At 55.5% G+C, this 20,895-nt stretch overlaps 1 protein-coding gene across 1 annotated transcript; it reads left to right on the top strand.

Annotated features, from left to right (window-relative positions):
* Positions 1–3,313: 3,313 nt before the first annotated feature.
* LOC147975971 (uncharacterized) lies at positions 3,314–4,006 on the top strand. The gene is made up of 2 exons (XM_087520667.1): positions 3,314–3,393; positions 3,574–4,006. Exons 1-2 carry the CDS (start codon positions 3,314–3,316, stop codon positions 4,004–4,006), a joined length of 513 nt encoding a protein of 170 aa, XP_087376793.1.
* The last annotated feature ends 16,889 nt before the right edge of the window (positions 4,007–20,895 follow it).

Here is a 20,895-nt window from a genome sequence, read left to right as displayed (position 1 = left end):
TGCTGTACAGAAACAACCAAGAATGACACCACTTTCAAAAAACAAGGTAGGAGCATGAAAGGATGCAGTTCACATCACCGGGAAACGAAAGCAACCATCAACCAGCATGCAGGGAGCAAAGAAGGATCCAGTTCACAACACTGGAAAACGAAAGCAGCCATCAACAAGCACGTGGGGAGCAAGGAAGGATGCAGTTCACAGCACTCAAAAACAAAAGCCACCATCAACCAGCGCGCAGGGAGCAAAGAAGGATGCAGTTCAGAGCACTGGAAAACGAAACCAGTCATCAACTAGCACACGGGGAGCAAGGAAGGATGCAGTTCACAGCACTCACAAACAAAAGCAGCCATCAAGCAGCACGCGAGGGACTACAAACACAATGGCGCAGAGACAAGAACTAGAAACACCGCCACAGAAAACAAAAGAAAGTGCGACATTAGACACTCTCCAGTCACCGTGGAGAAGCATCAGGTTAACGACCAAATAGATGAACTTCAATAAATTAATCATATGCATAGCGGTTTGTTTATCTACATGACTGATGTATCAGTTTAAATTTTGTGTAAACACAAATTTCCCACTGACTATGAGTTATTCAACTAAACCATTTAAAGGGAAATGGTGTATAGAGTATACCATATATATAACAGTCTAGAGTAAAACTTTGACACATATTAATCCAAAAATGATGTAAACAATGCAGTTAGCTCACTGGCAGCACGAAGTTCAGAATAATAATTGAAGCGGTTCAGATCACAACAGTGCTCATTACAAAACACATCAAAAAGATGAAGCGTTCGACACGAAAAAGTAATTATTACAAATCAACCTCATAACCTTAACCAATCACGTCAAACATGATTCTAACCCTACGATCCTTGAGTTCAAAGAAGTTGAGGACAACAACTTGCTCAGACTTCAGGCCACTATCAATGACAAATTCCTTCCACCCTTTCTGCAGACACAACCGCCCGTCAACGCCTACATGGTACTTGGCTGGTTGAAGGTGTCCATTACCAAGAACAACTTGGAGAATTCCCTTCTTCTTGAGCCGAAGATACCTAAAAGCTCGTTGGGGAATTTTCTGCAAAAAATAAGTATAGATTAAACGCAATCTAATGTAAAGTGCAGAACTTGCAAAACAAGAAGTACAATTACAACTATTATGAAGTTCTTGAGACTACCTGCATGTAGTACAAAACCTACAAGCGGGGAAAATTGTGGAAACTATTACTTCTCATCTAGTATATAAGCAGTTCACATATTGTAACCATGCAAAATAAGACACGAGCTCCATGCACACAAGCAAAGAAATAAAAACAAGATATAAGTACAGAGTGCAGTACACTTCAATAAAACAAAATAAGTACATTCCTAAAAAACTAGAAGTTCAGACTAGTATGGAATTATACAAAAAAAAGAACAAGAAAACACAAAGAGAAAATCAGATCAAGCGAAAATTACCATCTTGTAGTGAGTCTCAACATCTGTTGGCGTAAGCTGATGGACAAAAGGACTTGTGCGGCCAAGGCTACGACGAAGCAGGGCGGAATAGAACGCAGAAATGTTGATGTGGCCCATATCCAATCCTTCTATGAATACTATGCCATATGCAAGCTGCTCGGCTCTCCCAGCTCGGCACAATAGCTTCCCCCCACGACGAGCACGATGGGCCTGCGAGCAAGCTGAGCAATCACAGTGCGTCGGCACACCACAACCATGCCCGCAGCAGGAGAGATTCGCGCAGGGGCCTGGATCCATTGCAACAAAAACCTAGAAAAGGTAAAAAATAAAGAGAGGCTAAAGAAAGGAGAGGAGTTGCGGCTAGAGGAGAAATGAACTGCAAAGGAAGGGTAAAAGTTGGCCTACATTTATAGGAGAGGAATGCAAAAAGGTCAAAACTGAAAATTAAAGAGGAGTTAATGAAAATTACGTTACCAAGAATGAAGGACAAGCAATAAAGGTTTATGTTACCAAAACAAAAAAGTCTTACCAGGAAGTTCTACAATGACTTTGACTGCACAAATTCATGACGAATTTGTACACCTGAAGCACAGGACCATGACGAATGCAGTGCATAGAGGCAACAAAGCAGTGCATACCCCTACCAATGCAGTGCATAAAAATGTAGCGCAAAAACATGTGTAGTACGGAATCCATGCACATGCAGTCCAGAAAACTGATCAATGCAGTGCATGGATGATTTGCTAAGTAGTGCACGCCCCTACATTGAAAAAATACTTAAGATAGAAAATATAAAGAAAAAATGACCAACACAGGTGCATCCAGCCCCAGCCAGTCTCGTAGTAGGTCTGCGCCCGCCGTAGGCGAGCTGTTCTGATCCATAATGCATGGGGCCGGGCGCACACGGGCCCACATGTCAGAGAGCATAGAGCATCGAGTGCCAGGTATAAGCGCCCAAATAAGTAACCATATGAGTTCAACACGGCAGCCTCGCTAGCGCTTATAAACAGGTCGGGAGCACCTTCCGCGGGCGAGGTGGGACTAAACTTTAGGCCGCACACAACGCACAAGGAACCAGCCGTGCTCACGGGCCGACTTGGGCCCAATGCAACATAGGTCCAACAAGGCCCACTAAGAAAAAAACAATAACTTCAAAAAAATGGGGGGGCAACCCCCCTTACCCCTCCCGTACAGGGTCTGCAGTAAGTACATGCAAAAAAATTGATGCAGTACGCAGCACTAGAAAGATGCAGTGCATTTAGCTACACGAAGCAATACGGTTTAGCAAATCCAGTTCCGAATTACCTACATGAATAAAAACACGGTATGGAACACAGCGAAAAACTCATAAAATTGCAAAATACATTGTACTTTATTCAGGGGCTCCAGCAAGCACACGCAAAAATACTGTGAAGTACGCACCTGTAGACAACATGCAGTTCTCCGTTGCACACGATGCAGTGTGGTACTCTAACCAATGCAGTTTCATTATCATGCAGGATACATATAAACGTCATAGAATGCTCGTTCGCACAGAAAAGTGGTGGTTAAAAAAAATCTACTGATAAAAAAACACCATGTTCGCATACAACCACCCAATCGGAGCGGTTCCATCGCCACAAGCCCACGATCACAGACGCAACACCAACCCACGATCTGCACAAACCACATCGTCGCCGAGATCGTGAAGTTCATCCGATGCGGCCATCACACACCACGCCCTCCCCTTAAATTCAGACCCCTGCCATAGGCCTTCTCATCCACAACAACACAAGTATCCATTGCGCTGCCACCAAATCGCTCCATCACATCCATCTCCACGCAAAAACACCAAGCCCTACTACTGGCGATGGCGTTCGCCGATGAGTACAAGGACGTGGAGGCCCACGGCAACACCAAGTTGCACGTCATCCACACCAACAACAAGAAGTAGGTGCCGATCACCCTCGCGCAGTACGAGCGCCACCTCAGCCTCCAGCGCCACAAGATCGTCGGCGTTGATCTCGTGTAGAACAACGAGCCTGAAGCGACGTAGAAACCCACCCTCTGCCAACTCTCCATCTGCAAGAAACACCTGGTGCTGCTCTTCCAACTGAGCGCCGCTGAAAGGTGCACCGTCTTCGACAACTTCCTCGCCGACCCCAGGTACACCTTTGCAGGCTTCTCCATCGACGACGACAAAACCATGCTAGAGTGCGTCAATCTGGAGGTCGCCAACTTTGTCGACATCCAGAAGGAGTGGAGGGTGCCCGAGGCAACCAAGGAGTTGGACTCCCTAGGAGATGTCTCCGGCATGATCATCGACGACTACTACAACAACATGAAGAAGAGGATCACCGACGATGAGCACAAATGTTGGGCCACCCTGCCTCTATCCGTGAGGCACATCGAGTATGCGGCAAAGGACGCCTACGCAGCGTACGAGATATGGAACCACATCACCATCACCCAGGACGGGCTTCGCCATGCAAAGCTTGAGAAGGAGGAGCCCCCCAAGAAGCACGCCAGGAGCAACTGGGGATGGGGAGACGCTGACTGGTGAAGAAGAAGATGGTGCCGGCCAAAGAGCAACCAATGCCAGCGTCGTGTTAGAATTATCATCAAATTTGATTTATGTTGTTTGCTTATGTATCGTTAGTTTGCTTGTGATCATTTGCTTTTGCTGAACTTAGTTTGCTTGCCTTGCAGAATCACTTGTAATGATGTGAACTTTGATTATGTTAGACTGCTTTCTGTTGAAATTACTTTGCTCATGATGAACTTGTCGTACAGAATGCCTATGATAATTTGTTTTCTGTTGTTTGCTTATGAATCATTAGATTCGAGCAGTGTACAAAACGAAAATAAGATGTAGTGTGCAAATAGGACGCATGCAGTGCAAGTTGTGTACCAATGCAGTACATAGTGTGTCGAATTAAGTTTACACATACGCAACGAAGCAGTGAACGCCCCTAAATTTGATAAAAAAGAATAGATAAGAGCAAAAACACAAAAAGAAAAAAATGCGACCTGTATATGTAGTGCGGAAATATATAAACGTGTAGTACACAAACATAATCAATGCAGTGCGGTTTATGTTTAGTAAGCATTACACTCCCCTACATTGGAAAAAAGATTACATAAGAGAAAAAACATGAGAACAAAAAATGAGAACTGTACATGTACTATGGAATGCGTGCACATGCAGTACAAAACTCTGATCAGTCCAGTGCACAGATGGTTTACAAAGCAGTGAACGCCCCTACATTGAAAAAAATGTAGTGCGGAAAATGTATGAATGTGCAGTACAGGTATGTTTACTAAGCAGTGCACTCCCCTACATCAATGGCGCCCCGATATCCCAAGGTTGATTCGCCGCATGCCTGGTACGAGCCGGCTCTGGAGGTGCCCAATGTCTCGGCGAAGAACCTCGCCGCCACGTGCCTGCTAACGGCAGGGGAGAACAACGAGAAGGGGAGGACCGAGCTCTGGGCTAGCTCCACAGTGCTCGAGGCTTCGTCGCTGGACTGGTTCGCCCCTTCTCCGACTTCTTCTACGCGGTCCTCCAGCACTATGGGTTACAGGCTCTCCACCTCCATCCCAACTCCGTTCTTCTCTTGTCGATCTTTGCCTTCTACTGCGAGGCGTATGTCGGGGTGATGCCGTCTGTGGGACTGCTGTGCCATTTCTTCTTCCTCTGAATCAATGATGGCCTCAACACGGGGTGCGCCAACTTCGTCGCAGCTGGCAAGGCCAACGCGATCTCGAAGGCCGGCAAGAAGGCTGATGGCTTCCGGAGCAAGTGGGTTATGATGGATGCTAGGTGTGTCTGTCGGATCATGGGTTCCGACAAAACCCTTAAGGTTCGAACACTGCGGTGCGCGCAAAGATCTCCCCCCTACCGATCCATGCCCTAGCTCGGCTAAGATCTTACGGACTAACTCGACGAACTCGCAACACAAAAGACACAAGATTTATACTGGTTCGGGCCACCGTTGTGGTGTAATACCCTACTCCAATGTGGCGGTGGTGGATTGCCTCTCCGGCTAAGGATGAATAGTACAAAGGGAAGAACAGCCTCCTGAGGTTGAGGTGTTCTTGTGCTTGGCGAACTTGTGTGTGCTCTGGTCTTTCTCTCTTTGTGCATCTACGGTTCGGTCTCTCTCCCTAGCTATGGTGGTGGCTAGTCCTATTTATAGAGGCCCTGGTCCTCTCCCCAAATATTGAACGGGAAGGGATCCCACAACGGCCAATTTGAAAGGGTACATCTAGTACAACTTATCCTGACAAAAGTGGTCTTCGCCTGCCAAAGGCCCTGGTGGTGACGCTGTCTTGGGCTCCATGGTGACCTCCGAATTGCCGTCCTACTGGTCTTGGTCTCGTTTCACCAATATGGAAACCTTTGCATGATGCCTCGGTACTCCGCGCCTGCGCTTGTCCCCTTAGAACCAAAGAGGAAACAAGGATGCTGCACGTGATTGCGCCCTCCTGACGCCCGCCTGGTCTCGATAGTCATGGATCATGTCACTAGAATCTGGCGAGGTTTGTCGTGCCTCGAACTCTCCGCCCCTCGCGAGCCAGCCTAGTGAGGCCGCTCCTAAGGAGGTCTTGTGTCGTCCGGCTCGTGAGGCTTGGCCCCTTGCAAGGGTCTTAAATGCCTTGTTAATGAAGATGGGTCGTACAGGCCTGCTAGCAAAGCCACGCCGTGGGTCACAGGCGGGCAAGTCTAGGGACCCTGGTTCCCAAAACGTCGACAGTAGCCCACGAGCCCAAGGCGCGCTCGGGCTTGGCTTCGAGGCAAAGCCAAAGGTCAAGGGTGGAGCACCGCGGGCCCCAATAGCCTGCGGCCTTGGTCGATGCGTGGCGGTTGATTGGATGTGGGTGTCTCCACTTCCCCACGCTGCCTTGGCAACTGCCCGACTTGACAAGTCCCTGCGACATGCAATGAAAACCATCATTACCTGTGATCGTGGGGGGTGTTGGTTGGCCTTCTCCTGGTATAAATGGGAGGGGGCAAAGCCCCCGTCGCCCATCTCTTCCTATGCATCTCCCGCTTCTTCTCCTTCCTAGCTCCTCTCCATGCTTATGCTGACATGGCGCCGATCCGGTGGTTCTCGGCCGTAGAGAAGGGTAAGGCTCCCCTCACGGAGCCCGAGCTGCTCCCACCGAAGAAGAGGAGGTCCCATCGCCGCAAGATGGTAGTGAGGCTGGTGGTGTCGCGGCCCTGGTACAAAAGGTCGCTTCCTAGGTAACCGCTGCCCTTGTATGCTTACGCTGACGATTCCGGAGGGAGGAGCGATGAGCGGCGCCGCCCGCGCCAGGGCCGTGGTTGTCGCGCCGCAGAGGCGCATGCCGTCACCCCAGGGGTCCACGCTACGGACTCCTCCCGTGAGTTCATGCTGTGGGCGGCGATGCCCCCGAGCACCTGGATTCGCCTCCTGCAGTTCTTCGCCGCTGAGATGCCGCCGAGGGGCCTTCGCGAGCTTTGGCTTCAACACGCCGACTGCGACGCCCCAGCGACTGGAGCGGAGATTGGAGCCGTTGCCTCTGGGAAGATCTTCATGACCCGAGGCTGGGGCGCGATTGCTCGAGTCTGCCGTGCGGAGGGCGCCCTCACGATCCACTTCGAGTACGATAGTGCCTCCATGATGTTCTTCAAGGTCTTCGATGAGGAAGGCTGCCGCCTGGAGTGCTGCCCTGATGGAGGTCGCCAGGATGATGCTGTAGCGGGCGTTGGGCCCGTCGCAGGCCTCGCCTGGAGCTCCTCCAGCGACAGCGGCGACTCCTGGTGGTCCAGCTACTATCCTGAGCTCTTGAAGTCTCCGAAGACAAGCGATGACAGCTACGTGCCCCCGAGCTCATGCCGAGTCCAGAGCAGGGCTGTGGCGTCCAGCCGCCGTCGCCACTGATCTGGATGGGGTTGGCGTCGGCCTCGCGTGGCCCACTGTTGATGATGGCGTCGGCGACATTGGGTGCGTGTAGATAGAGCTCCCAGGAATTCCTTCCCTTTTGTTCCATGCGAGGAATCAAGAATGAACCCCGTGGGGGCGTGTAAAGCGTCTGTAATGCCTTTTGTCAATATAGCCCTCATTATGAAGATTTGTGTGCGCATGTCCTGCCGAGGCTCGGCCTTCCCTTTCCAACCCTGCGGCAGCTTGGCACTCTATGCTGACAGGTCCTGGTCCCCAGGCAGGCTACAGCCGTTGCTGGTATGCCAGGTCACGTGCTGTGGTCAAGGCGAGGAGGTGAGCGGCCTGAGGTCGAGTAAGAGCTCTTGCGGCGCGATGCTCAAGAGGTCCCCTTTAGCGCGCAAGCAGCTGTCTTAGGATGGGAAAGGAAGAAAACATTGCCGCAGCAGGGCAACGAAGGGAGTGAGCGAGGGTATCGTGTCGTAGCGACTGGTGGGATCCAGAGCGAGAACTTATCTTGGCTGTCCGAGGTCGGCTCCCTGAGTCGTGCCGAACTCGCACGTCGGTCACCGTAGTGTAGCTAGGTCAGGCCCGTGCGGGTCTCCCCCTCCCCTCCATGTTCTTCTTGGTGCTCTGCGTCCTCAGGTCCCGGCCCTCGTGCGAGCTCAGCCGCCGCTACTATGCTAGGTCGCGTGCCATGGTCAAGGTCAGGGGTGACGGCTGGAGAGCCAGTAAGAGCTGCTGAGGCGCGATGCTCAGGAGCCCCCCTTTTAACACGCAAGCTAATTGCATGAGAGAAGAGGGAGAGTCCGTGGTGCCGCCTGCCGTGGCCCTCAGGAGGTCCCTCCAAGTTAGCGCCCGGAAGGGCACCAGTCGCTGTGGTGATTGCTGGTTCGCTTCTGGTGCGTGAGAGCCCCCGGGGTGTGTACAACCCTGCCCTGACACGTGGCTTGCACGACAGGGCTCGACGAGGTGTGTTTGGACACTTGTGAGCCAGCGCGGGACTCACGAGGCCCTACCTCAAGGCGGGTTGCGCCTGGTCCTAGTTCTTGTTCGCTGTCTTGGTCCTATGAGGTGGTTAGACAACGCGAAGGTTCCTGAAGAAAGACGACAAGCGCGCGGCTCCCATGTTGGGCGATAATCAAACAATTGATAGTCATAGATAGATTAAGCATGGAAAGCATACTGGCTTAAGTAAATGCAGGGAAAATGCATGCCACTGGGTCAGGCCGAGCGGCTTGGGGATGATGCAGCCCAAGGTGCGCCCCCAACAAGGTAAGCTAAAGACATAAAAAGTGATACATGCCATAGGGACGGACCCACGCGACCTGGGAATGATGCAGCCCTGGGGGCGCTCCCAGCTGAATGAACTTGGAAAATGTCACTTGGTTCTGTTGATGAAGGAGAGTTGGGGCAGCTGAAGGTATGCGGCGAAGGGGCTACTCCTCATGAGCCACCGGGGCCCTGAGCCTCAGGAGGCTCTGGGGGCCTAGGGCCTTGAGGACCGTCTTCATCTTCGCCAGCATAGTGTGGCGCCTGGCCCCTTGAGCCTCCAGGATGCTCCGCGGGTTGCGCTGATAGGTGATCGCCATGCTCGGCAGGCCAAAAGGCATGCGAACGTAGCTGTGAGGTGGGCCCTCGCAGCGTACTACGTGCAAAGGCCAGAAAAGCTCCTAAGAGGTGCCCGGTTGAGCCCTGGGACGTCGATGTAGACGCGTAGCCCGACATCCTCGCTTGGATGGGGAGCTGCGCCTAGTGAGCGGCGGCCGCCGCGCATGGTCCTTGCGTCTTGCAGTTCCTAAGTGGTCTTGGTGATGAACTCCTGGTCGGTGGGCACTCCTTGCGCTGTGTTCTCCTGAGGGAAATATGCCGCGAAGCACGCCTCCAAGTGGTGCCCAAGTGCCTCCCTTGTGACGTTGGCAAAGTCTGAGGCCCTCTAGAAGAGAGCCCCCGAGCCCTACCCGGGAGGGGCGCTGGGCGCGCCTTCCTATGCGATGGAGGGAGGCGCCCCAGGCGCGGGCGCCGATCCTGACGAGGCGCCGCTTGCCTGGGGCCCTGCATGGTGCAACTGCTTCTTCTTGGGGTGGCCTCAGGAGGGTGCTCGCCCTGGCTGTTGGGGTCGTCGATTGCTGCAGCTTGGAAGGTGTCGGTGTTCTGGGAATGGGGGTCCCCAGACTTGCCTGCCTGCGGCCCACGGCATGGCTGGGCTAGTAGGTATGTATGACCCATATTCATCGACAAGGAATTCAAGACCCTCACAAGGGGCCAAGCCTTGCGAGGCAGACGATGCAAGACCTCCTCATGAGCGGCCTCGCCAGGCAGGCTCACGAGGGGCGGAGAGATCAAGGCAAGGCAAACCTCGTGAGCTTCTCGTAACGTGTGCCATGAAGATCGAGACCAGGCGGGTGCCAGGCGGGCGCCAGTGCGCGCAACGTCCTTATTACCTCTTTGGTGCCAAGGGGGAAAGCACAGGCGCTGAGTACCGAGGCATCAAGCAAAGGTTTCCAAATTGGTGCAACGAGACCAAGACCAGAAGGACGGCAAGACAGAGGTCACCATGGAGCCCAAGACGGCGTTAGCACGAGAGCCTTTTGCAGGCGAAGACCACCTTTGTCAGGATAGCTTGTACTAGCTGCCCCCTTTCAAATTGGTCGTTTTTGGCTCCCTTTCCATTCAATATTCGGGGAGAGGACCAGGGCCTCTATAATTAGGACTAGCCACCATCATAGACCAGGAGCGATCATCAAGATCATCCCCAACCACACAAGCACACCAAGCACAAGAGCACCTCAACCTCAGGAGGCTATTCTTCCCCTTGTATTGTTCATCATCAGCCCAAGAGGCAATCCACCACCACCACACTGGAGTAGGGTATTACACCACAACGGTGGCCCGGACCAGTATAAATCTTGTGTCTTTGTGTTGCAAGTTTGTCAAGTTCGTCTGCGAGATCTTAGAGAGCTAGGGCATGGATCGATAGGGAGAAAACCTTCATGCGCACCCCAGGTATCGAACCTTGAGGGTTTTGCCAGAACCCATGATCCGACATTTGGCGCGCCAGGTAGGGGTGCGCCCAAGCTTCCTTCCATCGCTCCGCGCTCCGTTGCTCCATCGTCTCCATGGCAGACGCGCGCCGTGATCGTGCTGAGCGCCGGGCTGCCCTAGCAGCCCACGTCGCTCAGACAGCTCCCGTCGGCGGGCCACCTCGTCGTTCCCCGTCGCCTGCCGCCAACGCGGCCACCGGCCCGGCGGGGAACGAGCAGCAAGCATCCTCGCGGCACCCCTCGGTGCGGCGGGACGGCCGCACCGCCACTCCATCGCTGACCCCGGCCGGTTCTTCTTCCCATGCACGTCGCCCTCCCATGGACGCGCGAGCCGCGCTCCTCATGGCGCACGAGCTCCCGCGCTACCGCCCGGTTGATGACCTCTATGAGGACTGGCAAGACCGCATCGCCGAGCTCGTTCGCGCCGCAGGGGGCTCCCCTGCGCCGTCCCTCTCTCTGCCTCGCCCTCCACCAGCTACGGGCGACGTAGCTCACGGAGCGCACCCACCACCTCTGCCCCAAGATGGCGCCCTGGCGCCAAGGCGCGTGGCTCCACGACGCGACCCGCCGCGTACTGCGCCCGCGCGTTTAGAAAGAAGTTGTCAAGAAGTCCCCCGACCGCAAGAAAATGCCCCACCGCTCCTCGCGCCACCGCGCCGGGACCGGCTGCTGCGGCAAGACAGCGGGCCACCTGTAGCGGCAGGGCACGGACCCCATCAAGACTAAGCTCCACTCCCAAGGCAGGCCCCGGTGACCACAGACGGCTGCCACGCTTTCACCCCCGAGCTGCGTCGCGTCGCCTGGCCGGGCAAGTTCAAGCTGGATCTGCCTCCTCGCTACGACGGCACCCTCGACCCCACGGAGTTCTTGTAGCTCTACGAGCTGAGCATCGAAGTGGCCAACAGCGACGAGAAAGTCATGGCGAACTGGTTTCCCATGGCTCTCAAGGAGGGCGCAGCTCCTGGCTCGTGAACCTGCCACCGGGCTCAATTTCCTCCTGGGACTAGATGCGCACCCGCTTCATCGCCAACTTCTAGGGCACTCGCGACTGCCCCCCGGTCGCGGGCGACCTGCGCCGCATCAAGAAACAACCAGGAGAGACCCTGCAAAAGTACATTCAGCACTTCAACAGTGCACGGATCAAGATACCCAAGGTGACCGACAAGGCCATCATCTCAACATTCTTCGACGGTGTCCGTGACGTCAAGATGAAGGAGGAGCTCGCCATCCATGAAGAGTTGTGCACGACCTTGGAGCTGTTCCACATTGCGACCAAGTGTGCTAGAGCTAAGGACGGTCGCCTCTCCCTCCTCGAGCTCCCTGCTGCGGACCCAGAGGAGAAGAAGACCAAGGCCAAGGATGTGAAGCGCAAGGGAGCAGCCGTGCTCGCGGCAGAGCCAGACACCAAGCATGGCAGAGACCAACCAGAGTCATCCAAGGGCAGCCCACCGTTCTGCACCTTCCATAACCTGAACACGCACAACACCAGTGAATGTCAAGAGCTCAGAGCCATTCACGAAGGACGATTCGGTCGACACCCCGTGCACGGCGACCGGGGCTACGGCCGAGGAGGAGGACATGGTGGCGGACGCTGGGACAACCGTGGCCTGCACCAGGAGTGGCGCGACCGGCCTCGCGAGGACCGCTGGCAGGATCAGCCTCGCGAGGGCACGTGGAGGGATCAGCCTCATGAGGATCGTCCTCAAGGCAATGTTGGACTCCCTCCGCTGCCACCACCGCCAAGAAGGAATGACGAACACCATCAGGACGAGGGGCCGGGGGCTTCCGGGAACCGCGTGCTATCGCCTGCATCTTGGGCGGAGCCTAGGCCCCAGCCTCGCAGCGTATCTTCAAGCAGTTTGCTCGTGAAGTGAATGCAGTCCTTCCCAAGCTCAAACCACACGCCCGCTCAGATGGTCCCAGTGCCCCATCACGTTCAACTCGGCAGACCAGCTCAAGTGCGCAGCTACCGCTGGCGCCCTCCTGACGCTTTGTTCCCTGGTCATCAGCAACGTGCAAGTTACCAAGACTCTCATCGACGGCGGCGCAGGGCTCAACGTCCTGTCCGTCGACACGATCGACAGCCTCCAAGTGCCATATGACCAGCTTAAGCCCATGAAGCCTTTCTCAGGAGTGACTGACGGTTCCACCACACCGATAGGGCAGGTCCGCCTCCCCGTCACCTTCGGGGAACGTAAGAACTACTGCACCGAGCTCATCGACTTTGACATCACGCACATTCGTCTGCCGTACAATGCCATCCTCGGGTATCCGGCCCTGGCCAAGTTCATGGCGGTGACCCATCATGGCTACAATGTCCTCAAAATGCCAGGAAGCGACGGGATCATCACGGTCCCATGTGAAGAAAGGCATGCGGTGTGCTCCCTCGAGCATGCCTTCCAAGCTGCAGCAATCGACGACCCCGACAGCAAGGGCGAGGGCCCTCCTGAGGCCATCCCAAGAAGAAGAAGCAGTTGTGCCATGCAGGACGTCAGTAGGGTGGCGTCACAGCTGGAGCCTCGTCGGGATCAGCGCCCGCTCCAGGGGCACCTCCCTCCATCGCATAGGAAGGCGCGCCCGGCGCCCTTCTCGGGCAGGGCTCGGGGGCTTTCTTCTGGAAGGCCTCAGACCTTGCGCACATCATGAGGGAGGCGCTTGGGCACCACTTGGAGGCATGCTTCACGGCACGTTTCCCTCAGGAGGGCACAGGGCAAGGATCGCCCACCATTCAGGAGTTCATCACCAAGACCACCCAGGAATTGCAAGACGCAAGGGCCATGCACGGCGACCGCCGCTCACAAGGCGCAGTTTCCCATCCAAGCGAGGATGCCGGGCTGCGCGTCTGCATAGACGTTCCAGGGCTCAACAGGGCCGCTTCTCAGGAGCTTTTCCAGCGTTCGCGCGTGGGACGCTGCGAGGGCCCACCGCACAGCTACATTCGCATGCCCTTCGGCCTGCCGAGTGTGTCGTCCGCCTACTAGTGCAACTTGTGGCGCATCCTAGCGGCTCAGGAGGCTAGGCACCACGCCGTCCTGATGGATATGGAGACGGTCCTCAAGGAACCACCTGAGCCCCCAGAGCCTCCCGAGGCTCAGGGCCCCGGTGGCTCGTGAGGAGCAACCCCTTCGCTGCGCACCTTCAGCTGCCCCAACTCTCCTTCGTCAACATAACCAGGTGACATTTTCCAAGTTCATTTAGCTGGGAGCACCCCTCGGGCTGGATGATTCCCAGGCTGCGTGGGTCCATCCCTGTGGCATGTATCCCTTTTTATTTCTTTAGCTCACCTTGTTGGGGGCGCCCCTTGGGCTGCATCATCCCCAAGCCGCTCGGGCCTGACCCAATGGCACGTATCTCCCATGCACTTTCTTAAGCCCGCTACTCTCATGTTTGATCTACCTATAATTACTACTTGCTCGATCGCCACCCATCATGGGGACCGCGCGCTGGTCGTCTTTCTTCAGGACCCTTCGCGTGAGTAAGTTGAGCACAGCGTCTGTGCTCGGGCCTGTCCCTGCAGCATCGATAAATCCAACGCCTGAGCTCCGTCTGGCGGGCCGGCCCCGTTTACGTCACCTCCTGGGGCCGTTTGTTATTTGGTTTCTCACGCGATAACCTCAGGAGATTCGTTCGGCGCATTCATTCGCGGGCACCAGACGTGGTGGGTCGCACCATGGAGTGGCGTGCCTTGGCTCTAGGGCGCCGTCTTGGTGCAGAGGTGGTGGAGGTGCTTCATGAGCTGCGTCACCCGTGGCTAGAGGAGGGCGAGGCAGAGAGTGGGACGGCGCAGGGGAGCCCCCTACGACGCGGACAAGCTCGGCGATGCGGTCAATCCAGTCCTCGTAGAGGTCGTCAACCGGGCGGTAGCGTAGGAGCTCGTGTGCCATGAGGAGCGCGGCCCGTGCGTCCATGGGAACGCGACGAGCGTGAGGCGACGAACCAGAGGGAGTCAGTGATGGAGTGGCGGTGCGGCCGTCTGGTCGCACCGAGGGGTGCAGCGAGGATGCTTGCTGCTCGTTCCCCGCCGGGCCGGTGGCGGAGTTGGCGGCAGGCGACGAAGAGCGACGGGGTGGCCTATGGACAGGGGCCATCTGAGCAACACCGATGGCGAGGGCAGCCCGGCGCTCGGCGCGGGCGAGGGCGCAGCGTGCGTCCGCCATGGAGACGATGATGCGACGTGACGCGAAGCCATGAAAGGGAAGTTTCGGCGCACCCCTACCTGGCGCGCCAAATCTCGGATCACGGGATCCGGCAAAACCCTTAAGGTTCAAACACTAGGGTGTGCGCAAAGATCTCCCCCCTACCGATCCACGCCCTAGCTCGGTTAAGATCTTACAGACTAACTCGACGAACTCGCAACACAAAGGACACAAGATTTATACTGGTTCGGGCCACCGTTGTGGTGTAATACCCTACTCCAGTGTGGTGGTGGTGGATTGCCTCTCAGGCTAAGTGTCGGTGTCAAAACCGGTGGATCTCGGGTAGGGGGTCCCGAACTGTGCGTCTAGGCGGATGGTAACAGGAGGCAGGGGACACGATGTTTTACCCAGGTTCGGGCCCTCTTGATGGAGGTAAAACCCTACGTCCTGCTTGATTAATATTGATGATATGGGTTGTACAAGAGTAGATCTACCATGAGATCAGAGAGGCTAAACCCTAGAAGCTAGCCTATGGTATGATTGTTGTTCGTCCTACGGACTAAAACCCTCCGGTTCATATAGACATCGGAGAGGGCTAGGGTTACACAGAGTCGGTTACAATGGTATGAGATCTACATATCCGTATCGCCAAGCTTGCCTTCCATGCCAAGGAAAGACCCTTCCGGACATGGGACGAAGTCTTTGATCTTGTATCTTCATAGTCCAGGAGTCCGGCCAAAGGTATAGTCCGGCTATCCGGACACCCCCTAATCCAGGACTCCCTCAGTAGCCCCTGAACCAGGCTTCAATGACGACGAGTTTGGTGCGCAGTTTGTCTTCGGCATTGCAAGGCGGGTTCCTCCTCCAAGTACTTCGTAGAAGATTTTGAACACAAAGGTAGTGTCCGGCTCTGCAAAATAAGTTTCCACATATTGCCATAGAGAGAATAATATTTACACAAATCTAATCTGCAGACATATTCCATAGCATGACATCACACCACGACCAAGTCTTTACTCGAATCGTTTTACTGTTCTACCTCAGCGCGTTTAGCGAGGTGGTTTCCTTGGCACGCCTTGCCAAAGCAGAGATCGTGTCCCCTTATTCCGGGATTCTCATCAATGCGGGCGTGGGTAACCCAACCGCGCCATTGATTACGGCGCTTGGGAGATAAGCGAGTTTTACCAGGCTGGTGGGGACGCATAGTCGCGCCCACCCATATAAGGGGATAAGGATGCACCTTTTCATCCACGCCTTCTTCCTCCTTTGCCTATCCATTTCCGCGCACTCGAGCTCCAGCGCCCAAGTCCGCACACCCCACCTCAACCTTCTCCAGCCATGTCCAGAGCGGGAGGCAAGTGGATGGTCTCCTCTGTCACGGAGGGACACATCAAAAGACTGAGGAAGGCCGGATACTTGTCTAACGACGTTGCGCACCGTCTTCCCGAAGAGGGGCAGCTCATCCCCACCCCTAGGCCCCATGAGAGGGTGGTGTTCCTCCCTCATTTCCTCCGCGGACTAGGCTTCCCTCTCCACCCATTTGTCCGGGGTCTCATGTTCTACTATGGCCTGGATTTCCATGATCTGGCCCCGAACTTTGTCCTCAACATCTCGGCGTTCATCATCATGTGCGAGGCTTTCTTCCGCATCCGCCCCCATTTCGGCCTATGGCTCAAGACTTTCAATGTCAAGCCGAAGGTGGTGCGCGGCTCCCAGGCGGAGTGCAGAGGCGCCATGGTGGGCAAGATGCCCAACGTCCTATCGCTCAAGGGCTCCTTCGTGGAGTCCCTAAAGGGGTGGCAATCGGGGTGGTTTTACATCACCGAGCCACGCGACCCTGAATGGGTCGCAGCCCCCGAGTTTCGATCCGGACCCCCTACGCGGCTCGCCTCCTGGAAAGAGACGGGCCTGTCGTGGGGTAAAAAAGGAGAGCTAACCGGACTCCAAACATGCGTCCAAACCCTGGTGGACAAGAAGCTCAAACTCGTCAACGTAGTCCAGGTTATGCTCATCCGCCGGGTCCTCCCGTGTCAACAACGGGCCTTCAACCTGTGGGAGTTCGACCCGGCGCGGCACCGAACTCTGAGCAGGCTCTTCGACATGACGTATGAAGATGCCTGGAAGGTGCTTTTCAAGGGCGCCGAGGCCCCCGCATCCGCTACCGAGGATCGCGGATTCAGTACGCAGCGTCACGCTCGTGCGGTAAGCTGTTTTTACCTTTTACAGGGTATTTAGTTTTTCAAAGTTTAACTCCATGCGGGATCTAAGCTCTCTTACCTTTGACAGGATTGGCAAGAGACGTCCGGACAGATCAACTGTCCGGCTCCTTTGCCCAAAGGCCCAGCGGACGCTCGTTTGGCGATCCTGCTGGTTCCGGCACCCTATGTGGTGCCTGAGAAGAAGGCCAAGAAGAAGGCCAAGGGGACTCGAAAGAGTGCCCGGCGCCAGGAGGTGTCGGATTCATCATCCGACGACTCCAAGGCGCACTCCTCCCATGAAGACGAGGAGGAGGAAGAAGAGACCTCTCCCCCTCCAGCAGGGGGAGGGAAGAAAAGGAAGGCTGCCCCAACTTGGGAGGCCGAAGGGTCCAAGAAGGGGAAGACCCCTCCTCCAGACTACTCCACCAACGCCGACGACGGCGAAGAGGAGTGGCCGCACAGGGCCAAGCCCCTGGCGAGATCATAAGTATCCAGATACCAGAGTGATTCATAGTATTCCCCCATTGCACAGGGCCAAGCCCCTGGCGAGATCATAAGTATCCAGATACCAGAGTGATTCATAGTATTCCCCCATTGCACAGCTTTTTCTTACGTCGAACATGTTTATGCAGTCCACCCAAAGACCGGCTTGATGTGTCATCGAGCGGTTCCCGGGATTCGTCGGATGTGAATTCGCTTCCGACGGCTACCTACCCACATACTACGGACGACACCGAGGTGGCATCCCAACAGGTTCCGAGCCAGGAGGAGGTGGTCCTGGAGGCGCCGCAAGGTGACCTCCCGAACTCCAGGCGTGAAGGGGATAGAACCCCCAAGGGTTCCAAGTTCGGCTTTGAGGCAGACACCGCGCTGGAACCTTCAACGGTTCCGGACTCCGGTAGGCAGCCTCCTTCCAAGAGGATCAAGCCTACCGAGCTGGTGACCTCCGTCCAACTGGAGGCACCGAACAATTTGCTGGAGGTGCTTAATGGCGCCTCCATCGACGAGGAGCACCGCACTATTATGAGTGCGGTGATCCAGAAGGTTCAGTCCGCCAAGAGCGGACTGACTGAAGCCTGTGCCAGCCTTCTAACAGGCTTCGAGGTAAGTAAAGAATATGTAAAAATATTACCGCATAGACAATAGCCCCTGATGCTCTGTTCGGCATTCACAAAGAAAAGCCGAATAGAGGATCTAATAACGTTCACAGGAGTCTAACAAAAGTAAGTCAATATGCGTATGCAGGCTTCGCTGCTAGCATCTGCCGCACTGACTGCGGAGGTGGGCACGCTAAAGCAGAACCTCGAGCGGTCCGAGAACAAGCTCGGCCATGCCAAGAGGCAACTCGAGGAGACGGAAGGTAAGAAATACCTTATTGAAATATGTGAAAGGTGCAATTGCAAAAAATGACAGGATTAACGTGGCTATTGTAGGGGCCACAACTGAGGTGGCGACCCTTAAGCAAGCGTTGTCCGAGGCCAAGAAGAGCGCGGCCACGGAGCGCACTGAGTGGGAGAAGCATGAGACACAGGTTGGCGAGGTGCGGCAAGAGCTCCAGGCTCTCATGAAAAAACATGAGAGTTTGGAGCTTGACTCGAAGACGCGAGAGTCTGAGCTCGCGGTGGCCATTGAAGATGCCAAGTCTGCCAAGGCCGAAGCCCAGAAGGCCTTCCAAGAGGTTGAGGCAATAAAAAAGATAGCGGCGGGTAAGGCATTCTTTATGCAAAGCAAGCACGTAAAAGTGAATTACTTGTTACTTACCCGAATCCGGAGCTCTCCAGGAGCATTCGCAGACTTGCCCCGTAGCGTGTCGGATGCCGCCGTACCGAGCCGAGGAGGGGAGCTCGACGGAGAAGGTGTTCTGGTCTCAGTATGCTGAGGCCGAACACCCGGGGCCCTTAAGAGACCAGCTGAAACAGCTGGTCGAGCTCCATAAGGTGGCCGAACAGGCCATGAAGGGCCTCATAGTCCGGCTGTGGCCTGGAGAGGCCATGCCTGGGAGCTACTTCGGGCTGGTGAGGCGGCTGGTGGAGGCCTGTCCAAGGCTCGAAGTCATCAAGCGCTCCGTATGCATCGAGGGTGCCCGTAGGGCGCTTGCCCGTGCGAAGGTGCACTGGGGCAAGCTGGATGCTAAGAAGCTTGTGAAGGACGGGCCACCGCCGGGCAAGGAGCATCGCAAGCCCGAGATGTATTATGAGGGCGTTTTGAAGGGTGCCCGCCTTGTGGCGGATGAATGTTCCATGGATGTAATTTTTCAGTAACTCGCTCGTTTTGTCCTGTGCGCTGAAAACTTGTTCATGTGCGCTAAGCAATGCTTTTTGAATTTAAAATATTACCTTTTGTGCGGCTGTTTATCAAATTTGAGAGATGGCGAGTCATCGGCTTCTGCCCCCATGGCACGAGTGCTGGGGTGTTCAGGATAAACATGAGCGCTCTTTTTCCCATTCTTGGGTCCTTCGAGGGAGGCGCTCAACACAACGAACAAGGCAATCGGACTATAATGCTTGAACACTCTCACTTAGCCATAGAATTCTATAATTTTAAATTTCGGTGAAGCCCCTAGTGTTCGGAAGACCGAGTTCAGGGCGCTATCCACGCCTAGGCCGGACAAAGCCGACTCCTCGCTCTAAGCGGCATAAGTCTTTAGGGACTCGAAAACCTCTCAAACAGTGACCAGCTCTCGCCTCATCATGACAGTCGGTTTTAGCTTTCTCTACTGAGGTGCTTAGCCCAGCTCAACTGGGGCACAATCGCAGCAGTTCTCCTAGTGCTACCTTAGCCGATATAACGGAACATAAGGTACCAAAACATAGGAGCCGGGCAAACCCAACTATTGACCCAAGACATGATTCGGAGCCGATGCATATAATGCTATAAGTTCGGGGTGCCGCACTTGTGAAAGTGTTCGGACTTCTCACACCGTATTGTGGGGTACTTAAGCCCCCTGGTGTATTGGCCGTACCAAACTGTACGGGTGCAACATGTCATAAAAAAAAGTAATGCAATAATAGACGGAAGCTATGCATTGTTTATTTAGTGAACGTACGGCTGCCCTTGGACGGCTCAGGAAGATCTCGGCGGCGCTTGGTGTCCGGTTCTGCTACGAGTACGGCCACTCCTTTGCGCTTCACGTCCTTGACCTTGTCCTTCTTGTCCTCTGGATCCATAGCAGGGAGCTCGAGGAGGGAGAGACGCCCCTCCTCAGCTATCGCACACTTGGTTGCTATGTTGAACAGCTCCAAAGTCGTGCACAACTCCTCATGGATGGCGAGCTCCTCCTTCATCTTGATGTCATGTACGCCGTCGGAAAACGTTGAGATGATGGCCTCGTCCGTCACCTTGGGGATCTTGATACACGTGTTGTTGAAGCGCTGGATGTACTTCTGCAGGGTTTCTCCCGGTTGTTGCTTGAAGCGGCGCAGGTCACCCGTGACCGGGGTCGGTCGCGAGTGCCCTGGAAGTTGGCGATGAAGTGGTTGCACATCTCATCCCAGGAGGAAATCGAGCCTGGGGGCAAGTTCAGGAGCCATGAGCGGGCGCCGTCCTTGAGAGCCATGGGAAACCAGTTTGCCCTGACCTTTTCGTCGCTGTTGGCCGGCTCGATGCTCAACTCGTAGAGCTGCAAGAACTCCGCAGGGTCGGGGTGTCATCGTAACAAGGAGGTAGATCCGGCTTGAACTTGCCTGGCCAGACGACGCTACCAAGCTTAGGAGTGAAGGTGCGGCAGCCCGTCGTGGCCACCGGGGCCCGTCGTGGAGGTGGAGCTTGACCTTGGCGTCCCTGCGCCGCCACGGCAAGTGGCACATGGCCCTGCCGCAGCAAGCGATCCTGACGCAGTGGTGCTGGAAGCGGTGGAGCATTTTCTTGCGGACGGGGAACCTCCTGGCAACTTCTTTCTTCGTGCGCGGGCACACGGCGCGGTGGATCAAGCCGATGGGATCCGCATCTTGGAGCGAGGACGCCGTCTTGACGCGGCGGGGGGGGGCGCTCTGAGGCGCTCCATGAGCTGCGCGCCTCGGCACGAGGGCTCCATCTTGGTGCTGAGGGGGCAGAGGCGCTCCGTGAGCCACATCGCTCGCAGCCGGGGGCGGGCGCGGCAGCGAGAGGGATGGTGCAGGAGAGCCCCCCATGGCGCTGACGAGCTCGGCGATGCGGTCCAACCAGT

Source organism: Triticum urartu, chromosome 4A (assembly GCF_056163025.1).
Source record: "Triticum urartu cultivar PI428250 chromosome 4A, HENAU_Tu73, whole genome shotgun sequence".
NCBI classification, from domain to species: Eukaryota; Viridiplantae; Streptophyta; class Magnoliopsida; order Poales; family Poaceae; genus Triticum; species Triticum urartu.
This window is presented reverse-complemented; position numbering and strand designations above follow the sequence as displayed.